Source organism: Erinaceus europaeus, chromosome 10, assembly GCF_950295315.1.
Source record: "Erinaceus europaeus chromosome 10, mEriEur2.1, whole genome shotgun sequence".
In the NCBI taxonomy this organism is placed as follows: Eukaryota; Metazoa; Chordata; class Mammalia; order Eulipotyphla; family Erinaceidae; genus Erinaceus; species Erinaceus europaeus.
This window is the reverse complement of record NC_080171.1, coordinates 43,502,541-43,525,534: the sequence shown is the minus strand read 5'-3', so window position 1 is coordinate 43,525,534 and position 22,994 is coordinate 43,502,541. Positions and strand designations below refer to the sequence as shown.

The following is a 22,994-nucleotide window of genomic DNA, read 5'->3' as shown; positions in this document are numbered from 1 at the left end:
AGAGTGGGGCAGAAAAAAGGGGGTGGGGGAGACGCTAAACTCCTGTCATGCTAGCATTTCCATCTGACATTGGGGCTTGAACCAGGGTTCTCACATATCATACAGGTCATATAGTATGTACTCTACTGGGTGAACTATCTTTTATACCCATGTGCTCTTAATATCCTAAAGTGTTCTTTGAGCTTATTGCCTTGTCTTCAGAGAGCTTAGACACTTCAGACCTGATGTGGCACCAAAATATTATAATCAATACATGTATAAAGACATTATGGTTTTGTTATATTTTCAAAATAGTCTAACCTCTTAGAAGTAAAAAATAGTCAGCAGCCTGTGGTTCCTCTTGATCTACTTTGGAAATAATAATCTCCTAGATTTCTAGAGCTACTGTTTTCTGTGTGACTGTGTCTGGAGCATGTAGAGTCTTTGAAATTAGCAACAGAGTGCAGAAGAAGCATTCTAGAATATCAGCCACGCCTCGTTTCTGACTCATATGCATATTTAGCTTCTCTAGTTTCCATTTAGAAAGTAGACTTTCTGGGTATAACAGTAATTTGACCTCCACAGTCCCCAGAATTAGTTTAATATGAGATCATATTCTTCACTTGTAAAAACTAGATTGGACAGAAATGCTTTTTGTAAAGCATAGTGCTATGTAACAATGGCAGTCATTCTACAGTTATTGAAGGGGGCCTGTTAAATATCTGACTCTAAAGTTTTGGTGTCTTTCCTTCTGCTGGTATTTAACTTAAAAAGGGTTTTGGGTTGGGGGTTGCTGCCCCCTGTGAAAGGATTCACAGTGGGAGCTGGGAATTGGTTTAAACAATACAAGGTTTATTAGGGTGAAACAGGTAAAAGGCAAAATAAGCACTTATCATCAAAGGTTAAGAGTAAGCTAGGTCCATAAAGTCTGAATATAGATATCAAAAGTTTAGTCCCATAAGATAAACAATTATCAGCTCTGGTAAAGGTCGCTCATGGCTGTAGAGGGGTCTAAAAGTTTACCGGCTAGCAGAGTCACAGGTGTTCAGTTCCCAGGAGAAGTAACCATGGCGGATGATGCCTTGAGCACCTCTGCCCAGATGCTTCTGACCAGGAGAAGCAGCATAAGCCAAAGAGTGAGTTCCAGCTGGCTTTACTTTTCTTTGTACAACAGCACAGGCTGGATCTGCCCACAGTCCCCCCTGCACCTGCGCAGATCACTGCATACTCTGTCGCCAAGGCTGACATCAGCACTATGTCAGGACTTCCATCCATGGTCGCCCGTAGACTGCATCACCACATCCTTCCAAATTTAAACTCTTTGTATTTCTTTCTTCATGAATTTTCTAATATTTTTAGTTGTATGTCATGGAATAAATACGGGTATTTTCATTATTTGGACTTCAGACTGTCCTGTAATCTTACTTTTTATTTATTGTTCTTATTATTTTCCATTTTTCTTAGTGCTTTAATAACATTTTATTAATAATTTAATCCTTTTCAATAATGCAGGAGCATACTTGCACACCACACTCATCAACAAAGTTCTGTGCCCTCACCCTTCCTAGGATAACTGCCATAGTTCTCACAAATCTTAGAGGGAGTTTGATAATTTCTTCTGGGTCCCCCCTCCCACAAAGTTGATGCGTTCTAATCCTCTATATTCTGCATATGATTGAAACCATCTGGTAATTGTCATTCACCTCTTTATTTAATTCACTAAGCATGATCACATCTAGATCACTCTATGTTTGTCCCAATCCAAAGAATATGATATCAGGGCTGGGTGGTGGCACACCTAGCTGAGTGCAAGTGTTATAATGTGCAAAGGCCCAGGTTCAAGCTGCCAGTCTCCACCTGCAGGGGGAAAGCTTTACAAGTGATGAAGCAGTGTTGCAGGTGCCTGCCTCTCTCTCCCTCCCTCTCTCTCTTTCTCTCTCTTCTCTCTCAATTTCTGGCTATCTCTATCCAATAAAGAAAGATAATAAATACATTTAAGAAAAGAATGTGATATATATTTTCCCTGTTAGCAGAGTAGTATTACATGGATTATATATCCCTTAACTTCTTTATCCAGTTATTTGCTGATAGCCATTTAGGTTACTTCCACTCTTTGGCTATTGTGACTAATGCAGCTGTGAACATTGGGGTGGATATGTTCCTTTAAATTAGTGTTTCTATAGTTTAATTTTTAACTTTCACATGCATTTTCTTTACTTCAGAGTATGATTCAAATTGGTCAGTCTCCATTACAAAAGAACATAGATGATAATGATGATTGGACTGAGATGTAGAAAAAGAGAACTGGGTGTTGTCAATTATTACAACCCTCTAACAGTGCTGGAGTTTTCATGTTTACTCTTCTTTTTCATATTTTCTGTTGGCTGACTTCTAAGAATTGACAGCAACAGTCTTAGAGTGATCAACTACAATGTTTATTATGCACCAAGCAAAATTGTTCAAAAGGCTTTTACTATATTATGTAGAATCTTAACTTCTGCTAATAAAATAATGATATTTACCCTTTTTGTAACCTGAATTACTATTGTTGTTATTTATTTGTTTATTTTTTGCCTCCAGGTTTATTGCTGGGGCTTGGTGCCTGTATTAAGAATCCATAGCTCCTGTTGTCCGTTTTTCCCCCTTTTATTGGATAGGACAGAGAGAAATTGGGAGAGGAGGGGAAGACAGTGAGTGGTGCTTGTGAAGCTGTCTCCCTGTAGGTGGGGAGCCAGAGCTTGAACCTAGATCTTTGCGCAGCTCCTTGCACTTTGCACCATGTGCACTTAACCCAGTGTGCCACTGCCCAACGTCCTATGGTTTAAATTATTTGGAAATTTTTTTTAAATGCTATGCGAGGTTTAGGAAAGTTCTCATTTTCATGTGTATAAAGGGTTATTTATGTCTTGGGAGGTGTTTCACCATGTTCCAGGTCTCATTGATTCCCTAATTAGGACTTTTCATGTACATGGCATGCTAATATGACAGTTACTCTTTGGATTTCTTGTTCATCAGATAATCTGTAAATAAATAAAAGCAAATAGTTCTGTGTGTTTATACTTCATATGTGAATATACTTCATATTCACTTTTCATTTTACTGTGTGTAAAATGAAATACTTCTTTCTTGTTTTCAGTGAATTCAAAGATCTTTTATTTATATTACACACACACACACACACACACACACCCTTTCTCAGATGTTTCTGGCCTAGCACAATGGAGTCTGTTGTACCTGTCATCCCTCTTCCTCTAGTTAACACTATAGTTACCCTAACATCTTAAGTGTCAGTTTACTATTATGATTTGCAAGTTAATCCTGATGATATTTTTTCCAGCCCTTTGGCCAGATAGTATTGTATTGATATTATTATTTATCATGATATTTTCTGGTTTATGGGACCTTTGGTACCATAGGCATCAAAGTCTTTTTTCTTTTTCTTTCCGTAACTATTATGTTATCACTTCATCTCTTTTGGGACTCTTATAGCATTAATATGAAAAATTTAAGATGATAAAATGAAGAGCAATGACACATATCCAATCATTAAAATTTTATTCACATCCCTTCTATGCATATATATGAAAACTCTCTCCTACTTTCCATTTAGAAATAAGATTTCCATGTTTAATAAGTGACTCTTCAGTGTCTGTATTCACTATGTTTTCAAAGTACTTCTCCAAATAGATAATGCCTAATTTCAGGTTATCAGAATCTTCATACATTTTTTATTCTTTGGGGTGCTGACCTTTTAAATTATTAGTCATGGAATATGTAATAATTTATTTACATTTGTATATACCTTACTGTCTCTGTTTATCTACCTGTTATCTCTGTTTATTGATTTCTCTAGTCCTCCATTGTCCCAGTGTAATGAAAATGGTACCTGGTTTATTTAAGTTCTGATTTGTACATAGTCAGTTGGTATTTCCTTTTATCTCATTTATACATTCATGTGAGAAATTTCAAAGCAAAGCATAAGTTGAAAGCTGGGTTACTGCCATTAATTTTCATTCAGTGTTGATAATACTTATGCTATAGAGTTTGAAGAAAAAAGTATATTAAAATGGCAGTTTTATGGCATTTAATATAGCAGTGCAATGCATTTTATTTTTCCCCAGGAAATTACCAAAGAATTTTAACTACATAATTATAATTTATATATGAGTTGTTAACAAGTGTATGATTATTATCAGTTTGCATTGTTTGTAACAGAATCATGAAAAAAAATCTAATATATTTTTTGTTTGTTTCCATCAAAGTGACATCAATGTTTAGTGTTTTTGTTTGTTTGTTTGTTTAATTCTTCTCACTGTTAGTCAAATTTAAATCTTTTTAAAGTACCTCCCACATAAGTACTCCCTGCAGTTCTGGTAATCATCTAGTTTTACTACTACTCAGAAATGCTACAGCATGATGTCTGTTAGGGTTGTTAAAGCACACTGTCATTGTGAATATTTCTTTTTAACATGTTTTATTTGTTTATTTTAGAGAAAGGAGGAGTGGATTCAGGGGGGAGGAGGAGGGAAGTGGGGGAAGGGGGCAGGGAAGGCTTTGGAGAATGCTCAGCTCTGGCTTAAGGTGGTATGGTTGTGCTGCTGGCTATTAAACCTGGGACCTCAGAGCCTCAGGCACAATAGTCATTTGCATAACTCTTATACTGCCTCCCTAGTCCTCTGGATATTTGGATATTTTTTAAGAAACATGCCACTGTGTTTTCACCACTTTTTTTTTTTTTTTTTTCCTCCAGGGTTATTGCTGGGCTCGGTGCCTGCACCATGAATCCACCGCTCCTGGAGGCCATTTTTCCCCCTTTTTCGTTGCCCTAGTTGTTGTAGCCTCCTTGCCATTATTATTGCCATTGTTGACATTGCTTTGTTGTTGGATAGGACAGAGAGAAATGGAGAGAGGAGGGGAAGACAGAGAGAGAGGGGGAGAGAAAGATAGACACCTGCAGACCTGCTTCACCACCCGTGAAGCGACTCCCCTGCAGGTGGGGAGCAGGGGGCTCGAACCTGGATCCTTACTCTGGTCCCTGCGCTTTGCGTGCCACGTGTGCTTAACCCACTGCGCCACCGCCCGACCCCCTCACCACTTCTATTATCACCAAGTTGAATTTTATTATATGGTAAAAATTCATTCTCCTACCAATGGCATTACAAAGATGCCTCTCTCCATTTCTTCCTCCTTCCCTTCTCTTATGGAAAAAATGTCTTAAACTAGCAAAACCTTAAGACTGGGATGGATTTCCTTGAAATAATTTATTTCCCATTCACATATTTATAGTTGATGAACAGTAATATATGGCATATTTCTCCCCAAGATGATTCATAGACATAATGACAGAGCAGAAATGGGAATATGTCTTCCCAGATGCCAGGGAATCCAAGAGGAGAATCAGAAAACACTATTAGGATAATCAGAGCATCATGGTGGTAGGAAGCATGAAAACAATGAAGGACATAGAGGTCATAAGTCATCATGATAAACCTTGTTATTTTGCATCCAAGAATTGTTTTCAAAATAAAGGTTAGCTACAGTTATGTACAGCCATTTTTTGTTGTGTGTGGTATGAAACTGAAAAGGAATAGGAGAGAACCTTTATGATAAGGCCGACCAGTCAACGCCCATATTCAGCGGGGAAGCAATTACAGAAGCCAGACCTTCTACCTTCTGCAACCCACAATGACCCTGGGTCCATGCTCCCAGAGGGCTAGAGAATGGGAAAGCTATCAGGGGAGGGGGTGGGATATGGAGATTGGGTGGTGGGAATTGTGTGGAGTTGTACCCCTCCTACCTTATGTTTTTGTTCATTAATCCTTTCTTAAATAAAAAATTTTTAAAAAGTTAGAAAAAAAACAAATTTTTGAGTTTCAAATAATTTTTAATTATTATAATTGTAAAAATTCAGGCAGACCAGAAGAATATGACACAGTAAAGCCACTGAAATACTTCTACACAACGAATGTTGTTGTTTTGTCTCAATCTTTGTTGTTTATTTTCTCATTATCTGATAATCTTCATGTATAATTTTGCATGATACTTTTGTGCTTGAGCTTAAATACTCATGTCACTTTAAGAAAACAAATATGCATTAACTTTAATGATTTTTCATAACATATTATAGTCCTTTCTTTTCCCTATTATGTGATTTAGGATGTTTATAATTGTTTCTGAATAAATGACATAATAAGCACCGTTCTGTATAAATATTCTATATGCAAAATATTTTTTAGGTCTAGACATGGAGATATATGATAACTAGGTTTTTAAGAGAGTATGGATATTAGCAACATTTAAAGTACATGGAGGACATTTAAGAAGTCTACAACTTCTTACCTTTCTGAAGCCTAGGGAAATTTTTGTTTGTTTATTTCCTTTTATTGCCCTTGTTTTATTGTTGTAGTTATTATTATCATTGTTGTTTGATAGGACAGAGAGAAATGGAGAGAGGAGGGGAAGACAGAGAGGGGGAGAGAAAGACAGATACCTGTAGACCTGCTTCACGCCTATGAAAATGACTCCCCTGTAGGTGGGGAGCCGAGGGCTCAAACCAGGATCCTTATGCTGGTCCTTGTGCTTTGTGCCAAATGCGCTTAATCTGCTGTGATACCACCCAACTCCCTCACTGTTGTTTTTATTTGCATTTCTCTGACAATCAATGACTTGGGGCTGGAACCTGGATTCTTACACCAGTCCTTGCTCCTGGTGCCACCTGTGCTTAACCCACTGCGCTACTGTTTTAAGTCTGAATCTTTCTCTGGGGAGAGTATTTTCATTGCTATAACATTTTAGAAACTTTCTAACTCATTTTCCTTTAGACAAACTTAAGTTTCATATATGCCAGGGCAAACTATCTAGGTCAGAGAGTTAATCTGCCATCCCTTGCTCCCCAATTCTGTTTCTTGACAAACCTTTTAATTTAGGACTCTATTTCATGTCCCTAAAATTTACTAGAATTTCTATTAAATATCACTAATTTTCATAGCTGAGCAGAAGTAAATAAAGCTGCTTTCTGACAGTGTCTTGATAGTGGCATCAAAGCAAAAAGCTAAAATTTTACTCACTTTGATTGATGAGCACATTTTGGTTCAGAAGACAAATTGACTTTTATGTATATATAAACATATGTTCTCAGTAATAAAAATTAATGTGTGATGTTGCTTTTTCAGATGTTATTTGACTGCCTTGATATAGATTTTACTGATTAGCCCAGTAGCCAGTAACTTATTTCATTCATCTTTAAACTACCCTCAAAATCCCATGTACTTCCCTAATTTTACACTCTTCAAATGCATAGCATAGTGGTCCGGGAGATGGCACAGTGGATAAAGCATTGTACTCTCAAACATGAGGTCTTGAGTTCAATCACCTCCCCGGCAGCACATGTACCAGAGTGATGTCTGGTTCTTTCTCTCTCTCCTCCTTTCTCATTAATAAATAAAATATTTCTTAAAATCTTTAAAAAATGTATAACATATATAAGTAAATAGAGTTAAGGGCTATGGGGAAAGTGGAAACAGTTGGTAATAATCTGTGCTCTTATTTTCATCAATTCTGATGTATGTTTCTTTTTGTTCCAGCACCTCCAAGGTTTACACGAACTCCTGTGGACCAGACTGGGGTCTCTGGTGGTGTTGCTTCTTTCATTTGTCAAGCTACAGGAGACCCAAGACCTAAAATTGTCTGGAACAAAAAAGGAAAGAAAGTCAGCAATCAGAGATTTGAGGTATTAGGTCCATTGTTCTGTTTCTCTGGGGGAAAAAATGTATCGACTGCATCTGACTTGTGTGTTACTTGTTTGATTTCCTCTGATAAAAGATGCCATAATCATCAAGCAACAGTGTAGTTTTTATGTTGCATATTTTGAAAAACTTAAATTTTAGGGATTTTAAAAAAAGGAGTTTTTGTGGTTCAGGTGGCTGACTTTTATCTTTGCTTATACCAGGACTCAAATAGTGTTCCTGGAATACATCTGCTAGTCTCCTACTCAGACTGTCTTGCTCATGATTGCACAATGAAGCTTTACATTCTTACATTACTGAGTGTAGTAAATGAGTAAAAAACTTCTTATCCTATTGACTTATATTGAGGTATGTACTCATCCCTGAACCAGTCTGTGTGGACAGCTGGTTGGCATGAGCTAACTAATTCAAGTTAATAAGAGCCTGCCTCTTTTGCTGGGAATCAAATCAGTTCCTCTGAGGCTTGGAGTGAAGAAGGTATATTTTCGCAAAGGGAATTCAATTTCTTATTACCACAAAGAAGTGGAGTGGATACTGGGCAGCAAGTAAAGTTGTCCATTATACCTCAATTAGCATATAATAGAATGAAAAATTAGTTTCATATGTAAAATTACTATTCTTAAAGGACAATCTGATCTTAAATCAGATTGATATGGCTAGTCCTATTGAAATAATAATAATCTTTTTTTTTGTTATTCAACAAAGTTGGTACATTGAAAATATAAAGGCAAATTGAAGATGATATAAAATAATTCACATATTACATTTGGACAATATTGAGGAGGCATGCAGTTTAAAATTCACACATTCTGGAAAATACAAATATGTGATACACTTTAACAAAGATAACATATTGAGAGGCCAGATCCTTCACCTGGTTGAGGGCACATGTTATAATGTACAAGGACCCAAATTCAAGCCCCTGGCCCCTACCTGCAGGGGGAATGCTTTGCAAGTAGTGAAGCAAGTACTGCAGGCCTCTCTCTCTCTCTCTCTCTTTCTTTTTCTCTCTCTCTCTCACCCTTTCCTTCTCAATTTCTGGCTTTCTCTATGCAATAAATAAAAGATTATAAAAACAATTTTAAAAGATAACATATTGACAAAAATTATGCTTATAATATAAATCATAATCTTAGAGGTCATAGACATTTTCCAAACTGCATGAAGTGGTAGAATTTATTTCCTCTCAACTGAGTTTCTAATCTGATCTGTGGAGTAATTTGCAAATTAATGATCCACCTAGCACATGATCAGTATGAAATGTTAGGGATAGAGATGATAACATAGTATCTATCTAAAAAACATTCATGCCTGAGTCTCCATGGTTCGGGTTTAATCCCCAGCACAACCATAAACCAGAATTGAGCAACACTCTGGTTTTAAAAATAATAACGGGAGGCAGGCGGTAGCACAGCAGATTAAGCACAGGTGGTGCAAAGTGCAGGGACTGGCATAAGGATCCTGGTTCGAGCCCCCAGTTCCCCACCTGCAGGCGAGTCACTTCACAAGTGGTGAAGCAGGTCCACAGGTGTCTATCTTTCTCTCCCTCTCTCTGTCTATCCCTCTCTCCATTTCTCTCCTATCTAACAACGATGACATCAATAACAACAATAACTGCAACAACACTAAAAAACAACAAAGGCAACAAAAGGGAAATAAATAAAAAATAATTAAAAAATAATAATAGCAGTTAGCTATATGGCATATTAATCAGATTTTCAAATTGGAGGTTGCAGCCCTCACTTATAATGTGTGGTATACTGTTTATTGCAAAGTTCTAGATTTAATTCTAGTATATATATTTGAAATGTAAGCATAAAATTACATGCAGTTAAGATATGTTGGTGACCTGGTGGTGGTGCACCTGATGAAGTGCACATAGTATACTATGCAGAGGGACCTGCACAAGGACCCAGGTTCAAGCCTCTGGTCCCCACCTACAGGTTCACTTTGTAAGTGATGAAGCAGGTCTGCAAGTGTCAGTTTCTCTTTCTTTATTTCTATATCTCCCCTCTTTGATTTTTCTCTGTCCTATAGAATAAAATAAAAGGGGGAGTAGGGGGAATGGGAATGGCCGCCAGAAGCAGTGGATTCATGGTGCTGGCACTGAGCCCTGTTGGGCTAGTGTCGTGATAGGGAGAGATGACACAGGAACTAAGGTCGTGGTGGCAAAGCAATACAAATCTTTATTCAAGCTCTGCCAGGCTCCACCACATCCCCACAACCTCCCTACAGAGCCCCAGTGGTATCCTTGGAGGCAAAAAAAAAAAAAAAGATATATTTAAACCTTTATGTACAGTGAGCAATAAGATGTTCATAAACTTTAATTAAAATTTCAAAATACTTAACTGCAAGATTCAGATCAGTTTTAATCTACTTATTTTTAAACCAGTGCTCAGAGTGATAAATAGTTCAAGTATGTAAGCACCTAACTTGTTGTACTAGGGAAAATTGATTTAGAGTTATGTTTGTTTGAAAATAAAATGCCTGTAATGATGTAAAAGCAAAAGAAGAGGGGAAAACATAGATTAGCTGTGGGCTGTTGCAGCAGATCCTAGGACCGTAAAGGTAGAGAAGGAAGGAGATAGAAGTTGTGGTTGGATCCAGGGATGTATGATGGAGGAAAATGTCAATAGATGGTTGGTATGGTGTGTAGATACCTATCATGGGAAGATTAAAAACTGTACATATGTGACAAAAACTGTCTTGTGAGTTATTTCCCCAATAAAGTTATTTAATATAAATTTTAATATTTATTAATATGCAAAGAAAATATATTCAATAGGGAGTTGGGTGGTAGTGCAGGTGGCACTAAGCGCAAAGACTGGCGTAAGGATCCCGGTTCGAGTCCCTGGCTCCCTACCTGCAGGGGAATTGCTTCACAGGCAGTAAAGCAGGTCTGCAGGTGTCTATCTTTCTCTCCCCCTCTCTGTCTTCCCCTCCTCTCTCTATTTCTCTCTATCCTAACAACGATGATATCAAAAACAATAATAATAATAACTACAACAATAAAAAAACAAGGGCAACAACAGGGAAAATAAATAAATACATAAAAAATTTTAAAAATAAGAAAATATATTCAATAAACTAGCAAAGTATTCCCTACATCACAAAATATGATGTGTATACATCTATGCTGCACTTTTTTTTTTTGCTTTAGTGACATTAAATAATTCTACCAAAGTGGAAATTGTCGTCATGCTTGCTAATGATAACTTCTTGGACAATCTTGTATCAAAAATAAAATGATATTACTAAACATTTCAAAGCTTAAGATTTATTCTGCTGAATACGTGTAATAAGAGTCATGTCAATACCTCCACAAAAAGTTGTTATTGTAGTTGTTACTATTGTTCTTATTATTCTTAGTTCCACCAGGTTTACCACTAGGACTCAGTGTCTACAAAATTCTACCATTCCTGGTAGCAGTATTTTTTTTTAAATAATGTGTGAGCAACAGAGATATAGAGGGAAAGACACATAGAAAGAGATACTTGCAGCACTGCTGAATAGCCTGTGAAATTATTCCTCTGCAGGTGGGGACTGGGATCTTGAACTAGAGTTCTTGCTCATGGAAAATTATTTTTAGACAAAGTGCCTTCATCAAATAGTATCAAGTATTGAGAATCTTTAACATCTACAACAGTGTGTGCATTCTTATATACATATGTATTTTTCATGTCCCAATAGTGTAGTAAACCCTCCTAATGCCCAATTTTTCTTTGTCTTCTTTTTCCACTGCCAAACACTGTGCCAAGCTCAAATTAGGCACACAACCAATATAGAATTTTCAAATTCAAAATTATATCATTAGATTGTAATTTGTAATGTATTACTTGTTTCCTGCAAGAAGATTTTATGATTTTATGAATTCTCTAGAATTTTTCTTTGAAATATTAAGTATAAAATGTCATGTAATCAAAATTAAATATATTTAAAGCTTTGTGTACATTGAATCATAGGCTATTCACACACAGGCAAACACTTGATACACACAGAAGCAACTCTGAAATCTTCCCTTACATGCATAGTAAATTTGTTCTAAAATTTGTGCTTAACAGAGTGAAAATGAATTGGTGTGGTGCAATGAGCAGTGGGGGACATTTTGGCTACTTTGTAAATTTAGGAATAAATGAATCCACAAAGAACCTGTAGTAAATATATTTCAAAAGCATTCATTCTTTTTCATATATTGGCATATACTCACTTCCCTAAAATCTAGGATTGAGAATTTCATAAATGTGTTTATAAGACATTATCAGTTTATTCACAGTTTAGTTACATGACTATTATAGGAAAATGTAAAAATAAAGCACATCTCAGTGGGCGCTGTAAAAATATTTCATAAGTCTCCAAAATATACGTACAGAATTTCATAGTATTGTTAGACATATATCTCAGTGATATCATCATCGTCTTTATTTTAAGCATAGTATTTGCATTACTGAATGGACTGCCATGATTACCACTTTTACCAAACTGTTTTAGAGTTCATAATGATAGTGAATTCAGGCTTACTGTTTAGGACATTAATTTTCTGCCTGGTTAAGCAAGCCTCCACTTTAAAGCAAGAATGCCTGAAAATGCAGAAAATGCTAAGCTAGAAAAAAAAAACTAGAATGATTTATGGCAAAATTAATGGATGCCATCAGACTCTTGGGTTGTGAAAGCCATCTCGTTGACTGCCTAAGTACTAGATTTATGCCGTTTCTTGTCATGGTTCGTTCATCTACACTACTCAGGATGAGGCACTTTAAACTAGGAGTGCTACTGTGATGGCATGTATTAAATTTTCACTCTACAACCCAATTATGAATGGGTCCACACATACGTGTATGCAGTCAGAAAGAAGAGTAGTTTGAGAAGTTTATCCATTATAGCAGCAAGTCTCTTATAAAACTAATGGGTTCAAAACACCCATGAAACATATACAGCAATGTTTTTGAAAATAAATCCCTAGTGAATATTCATTAGTGTTATACATGTTTGTATATATATATATATATATATATATATATATATATATATATATATATATATATATATATATATATATATATAGTTTCATGTCTTTCCCATTGTTCAGTAAAAGTAATTAGACTAAATGTTCTCTTTTACTTAGCGAAACTTATTATCTTATTTATTGAAATACTGCTCAGTTTATCCTGAGCGAGATACCTAGCTCAGCGCTGCTTTAAGAGGTTTAGCTGAGTGGCAGATAATTGTAACAACACCTGTGACAGCTATTGTTTCCTCTAATAGGTAATAGAGTTTGATGATGGATCTGGATCAGTTCTCAGAATACAACCATTACGGACTCCAAGGGATGAGGCCATTTATGAATGTGTGGCCTCAAATAACGTAGGAGAAATAAGTGTTTCTACCAGACTCACAGTTTTGCGTGGTAAGTGTTGAATGCCAGGTTACTGCTTATGTCATTATAGAAATTTTGAATCCTAGGTTTCCTTTTGTAGGGCCGTAAAAAGGTGATTTATTATTGCTTTAACACATATGAGAAATGAATTTAATACACTGATAATAGTTAAGCTTTTAAATACATAGTGGGTACCTTCTTTCATTAAGTGTGGGTCTTGAAGGAAACTAATCCGGGGGAGAACAGAAAGCCCCGAAATGAATACTGATTTCAGGTGGCAGATAACATGATTTATGATAGCCTAGTAGAGAGACTGGATATGCTGTTCTTTGGCACGTTTGCATAACTTGTCTATGGATGTGTCATATACCTAGATAAGTATTAACTTTCAACGAATTAACCAAAGATGATATTGATACTTGCAAAATTAAAGGAACATCTTCTACCTAGAGATAACTTTTAAGTGGTAACACCAGAAAAGGAAGGTATCACTCTTTTTATAATGGCAAAGTGATTTTTCATTTTAGTCTTTCATATTTCCTTTAATGTCTTCTGATATATTGTAAGTGAAAATGGTGTAGGTCTTTGTTCTGCTTTTGTCGCTGATAAAGTGCAAGCATAGAACAGAAGGACTTGAGGAGTTTCTAGTAGATTGTGTCCATTTTGGAGAATTCCTTTGGCATAACAGTAGTAGAGAATGGAGTTTAGTGATTAATAATACTCAGTTGTGGATCTATAATCCAGTCTTTTGTGTAAGAGAGATAAGAATGTTGCCTGATTTAGCTTGCTTCATTGCTGACATTTCCAGACTAACACTTCTGTGCTCTTATCTCTTTCTTTTTCATAGATAATTGCATTGTTTGCTGTATTTAGTTCTATTTTTATTACAGAGCTTAAGAGAATTAACTTTCTCAACATGAAGGGAATTAGAAAGAAGGGATCAAAATGTACTATTTGTAATATTTTAAATTATTATTTATATGCAATTTATATTTATTATGTTTATTTATATTGACATTATAATATGCTTTTGACATGTCTTTTACTCTATGTATATTCTATGAAATTAAAAAATATTTCAATATAGATCTATTAGGTACCAAAATTATTTATTCTGATGTGCCTACAAAATGAGATATTTGCTTACATGTGCATTTTAAAATAGTTTGAATAGTAAAACAGCTTACTTATCTGAGCAGAAATATTGATCAAGGAGATATGGATCTTTAAATTCACAAAATAGACTGAAACTTAACAACAATCAAGTAAGAGGTGAACTACAAAGTTTTCTATTCCTCTTATAAATATAGAGATATTTTATTAATATATCTGAGTGGTCCGGGAGGTGGCACAGTGGATAAAGAACTGGATTCTCAACCATGAGGTCCCAAGTTCAATCTCCAGCAGCACATGTACCAGAATGATGTCTGATTCATTCTCTCTCTCCTATTTTTTCATGAATAGATCATTAAATTCTTTAAAATAATAATATATCTGAAAAATATATACAGCTAGTCATACAGATAAGAATGATTTTTATGTGCTATAGAATCATAATGTTGAATGAAGAACAATGTGTAATCTTACAAGCAAGATAATAATCACATGGGATATGTTTTAAGTCTGAAATTATAGCTCTCTAACAAGATACAGAACTCCAAACAGGTGTATGTATGAAAAAAAAAAAATGTCATGACTTTTCTAACAACACATACATTTAGAAGAGCTAAATTGGTTCTTTCCATAAAAGTAAGAATTTTAGCATTATTCTATAGTACAGTAATAAGTAATCAGAATCTAATATCTAATCTAAATGGTGACCATAAGAAGTTAATTACATATAGTGTGGAACAGACAGTAATATAGGCATCTTATGAAACTATCACAACAATCCAGAGTATATCAACCCAAGTTAGCTTGTTATTTCTCACTTTGACTATGACTACCAGTTCTAAAGGGTGAAAACCAGTTTCACACCTCAAGGGACATTATTAAACCTACTGAATATAAAAATAAATCAGATAGTCATGAACTATACACAGTTGTCTATAAACTTGAGATAATTAAGTCATATAAGTAGATTTTAAAATTAATGTGTTTTTAACTATTTGAAAAGGTAAAAAAAAAAAAAGAAATGAAATGAAATTTTCCAGATGTTAGAAAGAGAGACATTAGAAGCCAGTTTTTAAAATTGTAGATTTAGAAACTGCTTAATTTATATATGTTTGTGTATATATGTATATATTACATATAGTAAATACATGCAATAAATATATACTACAGAAGTATGTGTAAGTATACCAATATCATGTATATTCACATAAACTGATATTCGTCATAAAATTTTAAAATATTTTTCAAGTGTTAATCTCTGCTTCAAATATGCTAATTTTAATATTTATAGTTTCATGTAGTATAGAACTAAAGTTGTGATGTATAATGTCTACCGCTAAAGGCATAGTTAAACCTGAATTCCTGGAATGAAATCTTTAAGTGGAAACAGACAAGAGAGCTTACTTAAGCTTCATACATTTGATTACTTTAGCAAATTTGTAGGAAAATATCACTTAGACACCAATCACAAGGATTTGTGTTTCCATAGTTCCTATTTGAGTAAAATAGTCATGCTATTGCTTTTATTTCAAGCAACCCTTTCATAAAACAAATACTTTAGAAAAATATGATAATATTATTTTGACTTTTATGTGAGTATATTTGGCAAGGTGAGTACATTTTATAAACATTTTGATTCTAGTAATATCCCATTTTCTTCACACTATGTTTCACAATTTTGTAAATGTTTCATGATAAAATCCAAAGGGTTTTTTTTTTTTGATAATAGAAAATATAATCTTAAGATAGGACATTCCTAAATATATGTATAGAGCAAAATAAATTGGGCTTGAGAGGGTCTTTGCTTCTTATAGTCACCTCTTTATTTAAAATTTTCTAAATAAGTACTTTCAGTTCTATCAGTGATAATCTTTAAAATTATTTCTACACTTGTTACCATGTTCCTGGACACCACAGTTCAAGCTCCCAGTGCTCATATACAGAGGGGGAAATTCACAGGTAGTAAAGCAGTGTTGCAGGTCTCTCTCTCTCTCTATCTCTCTCTCCCTCCCTCCCTTCCTCCCTCTCCCACCCCTCCTCTCTCTTTCTTTCCTTTCTTCTCAATTTCTTTCTGTACTATGAAATTAAAAATGTATAAAATACTTGTGTTATGGTAGCATTCATACAATAGGAACATTATGAACAGTTCATTAAATGGATGTGAAGTGTTTCAATCATAGGTGATAAGTCTTGTGGTCATTTTAAAATTAACTTTCTTTTGCAAGTCCTGCTCTGTGCTCTGCAGTATATAGAAACATCGCTAAACTTTTCATCTGTTAGCCCTAGTCAGATGCCCATTTTATCCACGTGGGTCATTTACCCACTTTGCTGAAAATGCCAAAAATGTGCCAATTGTCATGATCGGTTCTGTGTAAATGAGCTGAATGTAGATCACTAATTTATTTCACACAAACTACTTGAAAGCCTAATTAATTGGAGATTTAATTAAATATCTGACCTGTGTGACTAATGTAGAAAACACTGAAATAATAGCGACCACCCACGTGCATTGAAGAAAGTGTTTTGGGGAAAACTTCCTCTCTGTAACTCATTTCAAATTACCCTATGTCTGAAAAAAAATTTCATGTAAATGGATAAGTTTAAGCTGAGAATGAATGTGTCCTGGGATGAGATATTCAGGTATATATTGTAGACTATGGTTTGAAGAAATAATAGTGTGAGAATGGAGATTTGAAGGATTACATATAACCTCTGTGCCTTTTTTGTTCACTTGCCCCAGCTATGGAAATATAAGTAAATACCAGTTAATCATCAATACTAGTTGATTTATTATTATTATTTTAGGAAACTAAGCAGGTCTATCATATGTGTTTTTATTAGTTGATGGTTTACAGTAATTGTACTTATGTACATAGGTACATATTACTCATCTCCCCATATACATAGGTATAAAGACCCATAAATCATGTAAGAGGGCCTTAAGGGTCCCTGCAACCCCTCCTTGCCTCTCCATTCCCAGAATCCTTTGCTTTGATGCAATATACCATATTTGTTATTCCTTTTAAGAAATTTAATTACGTCATTTATTTGATACAGTCAGAAATAGAGAGGGAAGAAGGGAGATACAGAGGAATGGAGATAAGATACCTGCAACACTATTTCATCACTCAAAAAGTTTTCCTTCTGCAGGTGGGGACTGAGGGCTTGAACCTGGGTCCTTGTGCACTCTAATATGTGCACTCCTGTACCATCACCCAGCCCTACTTTCTCTCTCCTATTTCATATATGTTTTCTGTTCTTTAATTTTTTTATTATTATCTTTACTTATTTATTGGATGGAGACAGCCAGAAATCAAGAGGGATAGGAGTGATAGAGGAGAGAGACAGAGAGACACCTGCTATACTCCTTCGCCACTCACAAAGCTTTCAGCCTGCAGGTGAGAACCAGGGCCTTGAACCCAGGTCCTTGTGCACTGTAACATGTGCATTCAATCAGGTGTGCCACCACCTGGTCCCTATGTTTTCTATTCTTAGTGATACTTTAAGTGAAAGTATCTTATCATCAATTAATATCCAAAAGATTATGAAGGACTGAATCTTACCTATTTGTGGAATTCTGCTAAGGACTTTTAATTACATATTTGGCTTTTAGTTTAGAATCATTGTAGGACATGAGAGAATGTTTTATGAAGAGGGACCATCATGCAAATGGAATTGTTTTTTTTCTGAGTTTTAGGGTACTAATTACAGCATATCCCTGAATAATTATTTCTAAGAAAAACTTTTGATATAAATTCGTATAGTGGAGAAGATAGCATAATGCTTATGTAAGAAGATTTTCATGCCTGAAGCTCCTATGTCCCAGGTTCAGTCCCCCACAATAACCATAAGCCAGAGCTAAATAGTGCTCTGGTAAAATAAATAAATAAAAATAAAAATGTATAAAAATAATTGGGGAGGAACGAGGTGGTGGTTGAAAATATGCTTTCTAATGTTCATGGACGCAGATTCAAGCACCTGCTCCAAACTGGCAGAGAATAAACTTTCATGAGTGGTAAAACAGTTCTGCATGTGTCTCTCAATCTCCCCTTTCTTTTAAATTTCCCTCTGTGTCTATTCAGTAAAATTACAGTAATAAATAATACAAATGACTGGGGATAAAAATATTTTCTTAGATGAATGTTGTCAACCGTTGAATAAGAAAAATGAGGTCACTGTTCAGAGATTTTTCTTCCTCTTGAGAGTTCAAGAGCACCTGCTCTTTAAGCAAGTAGAAAGTTATCTACAAGGGGTCAGGCGGTGGGGCAGTGGGTTAAACGCATGTGGTGCAAAGCGCAAGGACCAGCGTAAGGATCCCGGTTCGAGCCCCCAGCTCCCCACCTGCAGGAGAGTCGCTTCACAGGCAGTGAAAAGCAGGTCTGCAGGTGTCTATCTTTCTCTCTGTCTTCCCCGCCTCTCTCCATTTCTCTCTGTCCTATCCAACAACAAACAACATCAACATTGGCAATAATAATAACCACAACGAGGCTACAACAACAAGGGCAACAAAAAGGGGGAAAAATGGCCTCCAGGAGTGGTGGATTCATGGTGCAGGCACCAAGCCCAGCAATAACCTTGAGGGGAAAAAAAAAGAAAGATATCTACAATTCTTTATTCTTTCTCATACGACCCTTAAAAAGTTCTAGACAAAAGTTTAATCAACTTTTCCTGGAATTTCTAACTATATGCAATTTTTTGACATTGGAGAACTTTAGATAGCATTTAGTAAATACACATTTTCTTGTCTCTCCAAACAGCATGTGAAATTATTTTTACCCTCTATAAATAATTTTCTGAGATTCTCAACACTGCATTTCAAATAACAGCTATCTTTGCCAACATAAAATAGTGTATAATATGCAATGTTATGCTCTTATCAACTTACAGGAAATGTTTTTGTTTCTAGAACACAAACTATCACTATAATCTAACAATTTAGATAACTGAATAAAATGCAACTCAGTTACCTGATTTAGCAGATACTTCTGAAATGGCACTTATATGTAAATATATATTCTGCATAGAAATATATCCAATTTGATGACTGACCACTATCAAAACATAAGATGAGAAAAGGTCCAGGTGGTAGTTCGCTCAGTAGAGTGCATGGTTTTCCTTATGTGAACATATAGGATTGAGTCCTGATACCACATGAAAAGACCATGTACAGTACTGGGAGATAGTGGGAGGTATGTGTGGGGGTGTTGTGGGCAGGGGGAAGGCAGTTTCAAGGACAGTGGTCTCTCCTCCTCTCTGTTTCTCTTTCCATCTACCTGAAATAAGACAGAAAAGAAAGAAAGTTGGCCCCAGAAACAATACAAACATGCTTGTGGGAGGCCCTAAAAACAGAAAACAGTAAAATGTTTTTAAGTCTAAGTGTCAGGTAATTTGAGTTTTAATTAAGTTTTTTGTTGTTATTGTTATGACTTGAATGTATCATCGATGTACCTATTCCTTTCTTTGTTTTTTTTTTTTTTTAAACCTTAATTTGCAAAAGGAAAGCATGGGTTTGATGGTCAATGAATACTTCTCTCCCTCTTTCTGTGATGCCAATTTCAGTTGTTGCAAGATGAAAAAAATCATAGCTGATTGTGACTGTTAACAGAGATAGTAAAACACACAGTGAGCAATTGGATGAGACAGAGAAGACATTTCATTGGGAAATAGAGATATGTTTGCATAATATGTCTGTTTCAAAAAAACATTGTAAGTCATTATAATAGTTAACAAACACACATACACACACACACCTTTTACAGTCTTTCAGGGAGAAGACAGTCTACTATCTCCATCATGTGCAATATCCTGTGATCAGAATTAGCATGTTTATTACAGTCTCATTTTATTAATGCCTCTTTTTGAAGATGAACACAGTTGTCCCTGCTGTGAAAATGGTACTTTGCCATTTATGTTATAAAGTGGTCTCGGCTGGGGATCCAGGCTAGGAACATTAAAGTACAAAGCACAGCTGCTTGACTGTCACACAAAAAGATTTTTATGAAAGACTGAAACAAAAGGAAGGGTGGCCAACACAGAACAAACTTGCTGACAATTATAGTGCTGAGTGTAGATTACTAGAAAATGCTTGTATAATATTGAGTAATAGGATATATTGATACGACCATGATAAAAACATTTTCAGGCATTGTGTTTTTGTTCAGAAAGACATAGTTATGGGCAGGGTCTTCCACATAAGTAAATAGAAACTTCAGATTTTTTTAGTAGTAGAGTCTTCACTGCTTTATTTTTTGCACTTTAGTGTTCATAATGGGAGGATCCCAAGAAGACAATTCCACAGGAACCAAGGAGCAATATTAAAAGAAAAATATTTGTCAGGATGTATATGTGCATGCTGAAGCTATTCATGTTTCTTGCAGTCAGCCCATTACTACTTTTGTATTGGTGATATATACTGCTTTCCTTGAATCATTCTCAGCAGTTGTTTTTCAACAAAAATTATATCTCAAAGGATTCAGGGAGATTTAGTATATAAATTAGTAAGTAAGGACTTAAGTAAGGACAAGCTTTGATACTATCAGGTGAGTCAGAAATATTAAGCAAGTAGAGGTTTGTGTTTCCTCAGCATAATTCCTTGAATTTATTTATGTTTATTGTCACCTAGGTTGTTGCTGGAGATTGGTGCTGGCACTAAGATGAATGTACTACTTCTGCTGCCATTTTCTCATTTTTTTCTTTCTACTTTTATTTGGTAGGTCAGAGAGAAATTGGGAAGAGAGGACGAGATAGAGAGGGAGAAAGAAAGACACCAACAGATCTACTTCACTGCTCCTTGAAGTGTTCCTCCTATAGGTGAGGAGCAGGGGCTTGAACCTGGGTCCTTGGACACATAATGGTGTGCACCTCCATCTAGCCCCCAATTCCTTATTTTATTGTAAGAAGCCAAGGTCCAGACAGTGTGAAATGATTGTAATATTTTCCACCTTAGTCATGCAACTAGGATGTCATAAAACTATTACAACTAGTTGTCCTACATACATAACTAGTTGAAAAATCAAAGAACTATTTATCTAGTTAGAAGTCATCATCATTACATTATATTGTGTTAACTCTGGTCTAGTCTTTTAGAGGTACATTAATTCTTTGATGTATAAGATGTGCCCTAGAAGAACAGTCTTTCATGAGACTAGTCACAGACAAGATTTAAAAGAAAATAATGTCTTCTGGTATTAGAAGTTGAAGTTTGAGTGAAGGGTAAGAAGTGCTGATACCCATCTTGAGGAAACGTAGGACTGTACCTCTGTGAGAACAACTCTGTGAATCAACATATCCACAACTTTGGCAGTGGTTAAAAAAAAGAAAGAGAATCTTGATAGTGGGGGCTGGGCAGTAGTGCCCCAGGTTAAGCACACATAGTATCAAGTATAAGGATCCAAGTTCGAGCCCCTGACTGCCCACCTGCAGGGGTGTTGCTTCACAAGCCATGGAACAGTGTTGCAGGTGTCTATCTTTATCTCCCTCTCTCTGTCTTCCTCTCCTCTCTCAATTTCTATCTGTCCTATAAAATGTTCTCCAGGAGCAGTGGATTTGGAGTATAAGCACAAAGCCCCCACAATAACCCTTTAGGCAAAAAAAAAAAAAAAAAAAAGCTTGATAATGCTTACCAACCACAATTTGCCCTGTATAATGACGGTAGGAATAGAAATTAAAAGTCATGCAGATTTTAAAAATAAGAAGGAAACTAGCCTAGCATGCTTTGAATCTCTAAAGCATGGAAAACAACTTAGCTCAATATATTAATGAGTCTAAATTTGAAGAATAAGTATTATTCAGGGGACCTCAAGTGAGTTAGAGATAGAGAAGGCTTTTGAACATAGATAGTAGGTAAAATTTTGCTTAATACTTAGTGGTTGGTGTAGATTCTTCACTATTCAGATTTTTCTAGAGAAACAGAATGAGACTGTGTGTGTGCGTGTGTATGCACATGCTCGTGTGTGTGCGTATCTGTATCTGTAGAGAGAATAGCAGGCATCAAGATGTGTGTGTATACTATATATGTATATATATATGTATGTGTATGTATACGTATATGTATATATTAAGGAGTTCATACTACTAAGGAGACTGACAATTATAAAGATGCAAGATGAGTCATCAGTTTGAAAATCCCTAGAATCAGTGTTTGAGTTTGAATCTAAAGTCAGGGAAAAAAATCCAGGTCCTAATTTGAAGTCATTCAACCAGAAAGAGAAGGTCATTCTTTTTGAATCATCTATTCAGACTTTTATCTCTTTAAATGACCAACTTGGATAGAGAAAAGCAATCTCTTTACTTACTGCGATTTAAGTGTTACTCTCATCTGAAAATACCCTCAAAATAATAGCCAAAATAATGCTTGACTAAATATCTGGGTCCCTTTTGCTCTAGTCAAGTTGACATATGGAATTTACCACACTGGTAGATATAAACAATAGAAGCTCAGAACACAGTAGATGTGAAGAGACTAGTAGAAGAAAATAAGGTTAAGACATACTTAATTAGCTAGGGAGATTAAACTACATAATATATATATATATATGACTAAATTAGAGGATGTATAGCAAATCAATGTTTGAATATATTATTAAAATACTTAAATATAGCAAATTATCCATAGTCTTTTACACATAACTTGATTATACTTTGTGAATTTTACTTTCATTGATAACATTTGAACAATAAAATAATTAAATGTGTTGTAGTTTAAACTACAAATTAACATATAGTTTTAAAAGTTTTGCATGCATAATTTATTGGGATTTGAGGCATATATACATGCCTCATCT

The 22,994-nt window shown here is 35.3% G+C and overlaps 1 protein-coding gene across 19 annotated transcripts in view; it reads left to right on the top strand.

Moving 5' to 3' along the window:
- PTPRD (protein tyrosine phosphatase receptor type D) overlaps window positions 1-22,994 on the top strand; it is a 417,654-nt gene that overhangs the window by 92,406 nt on the left and 302,254 nt on the right. For all 19 annotated transcript variants that reach the window (XM_060199565.1, XM_060199563.1, XM_060199562.1 and 16 more), the window contains exons 2-3: window positions 7,563-7,708; window positions 12,987-13,128. In XM_060199565.1, coding sequence (XP_060055548.1) covers window positions 7,563-7,708; window positions 12,987-13,128 — 288 coding nt within the window. The remainder of the gene's footprint in view (window positions 1-7,562; window positions 7,709-12,986; window positions 13,129-22,994) is intronic.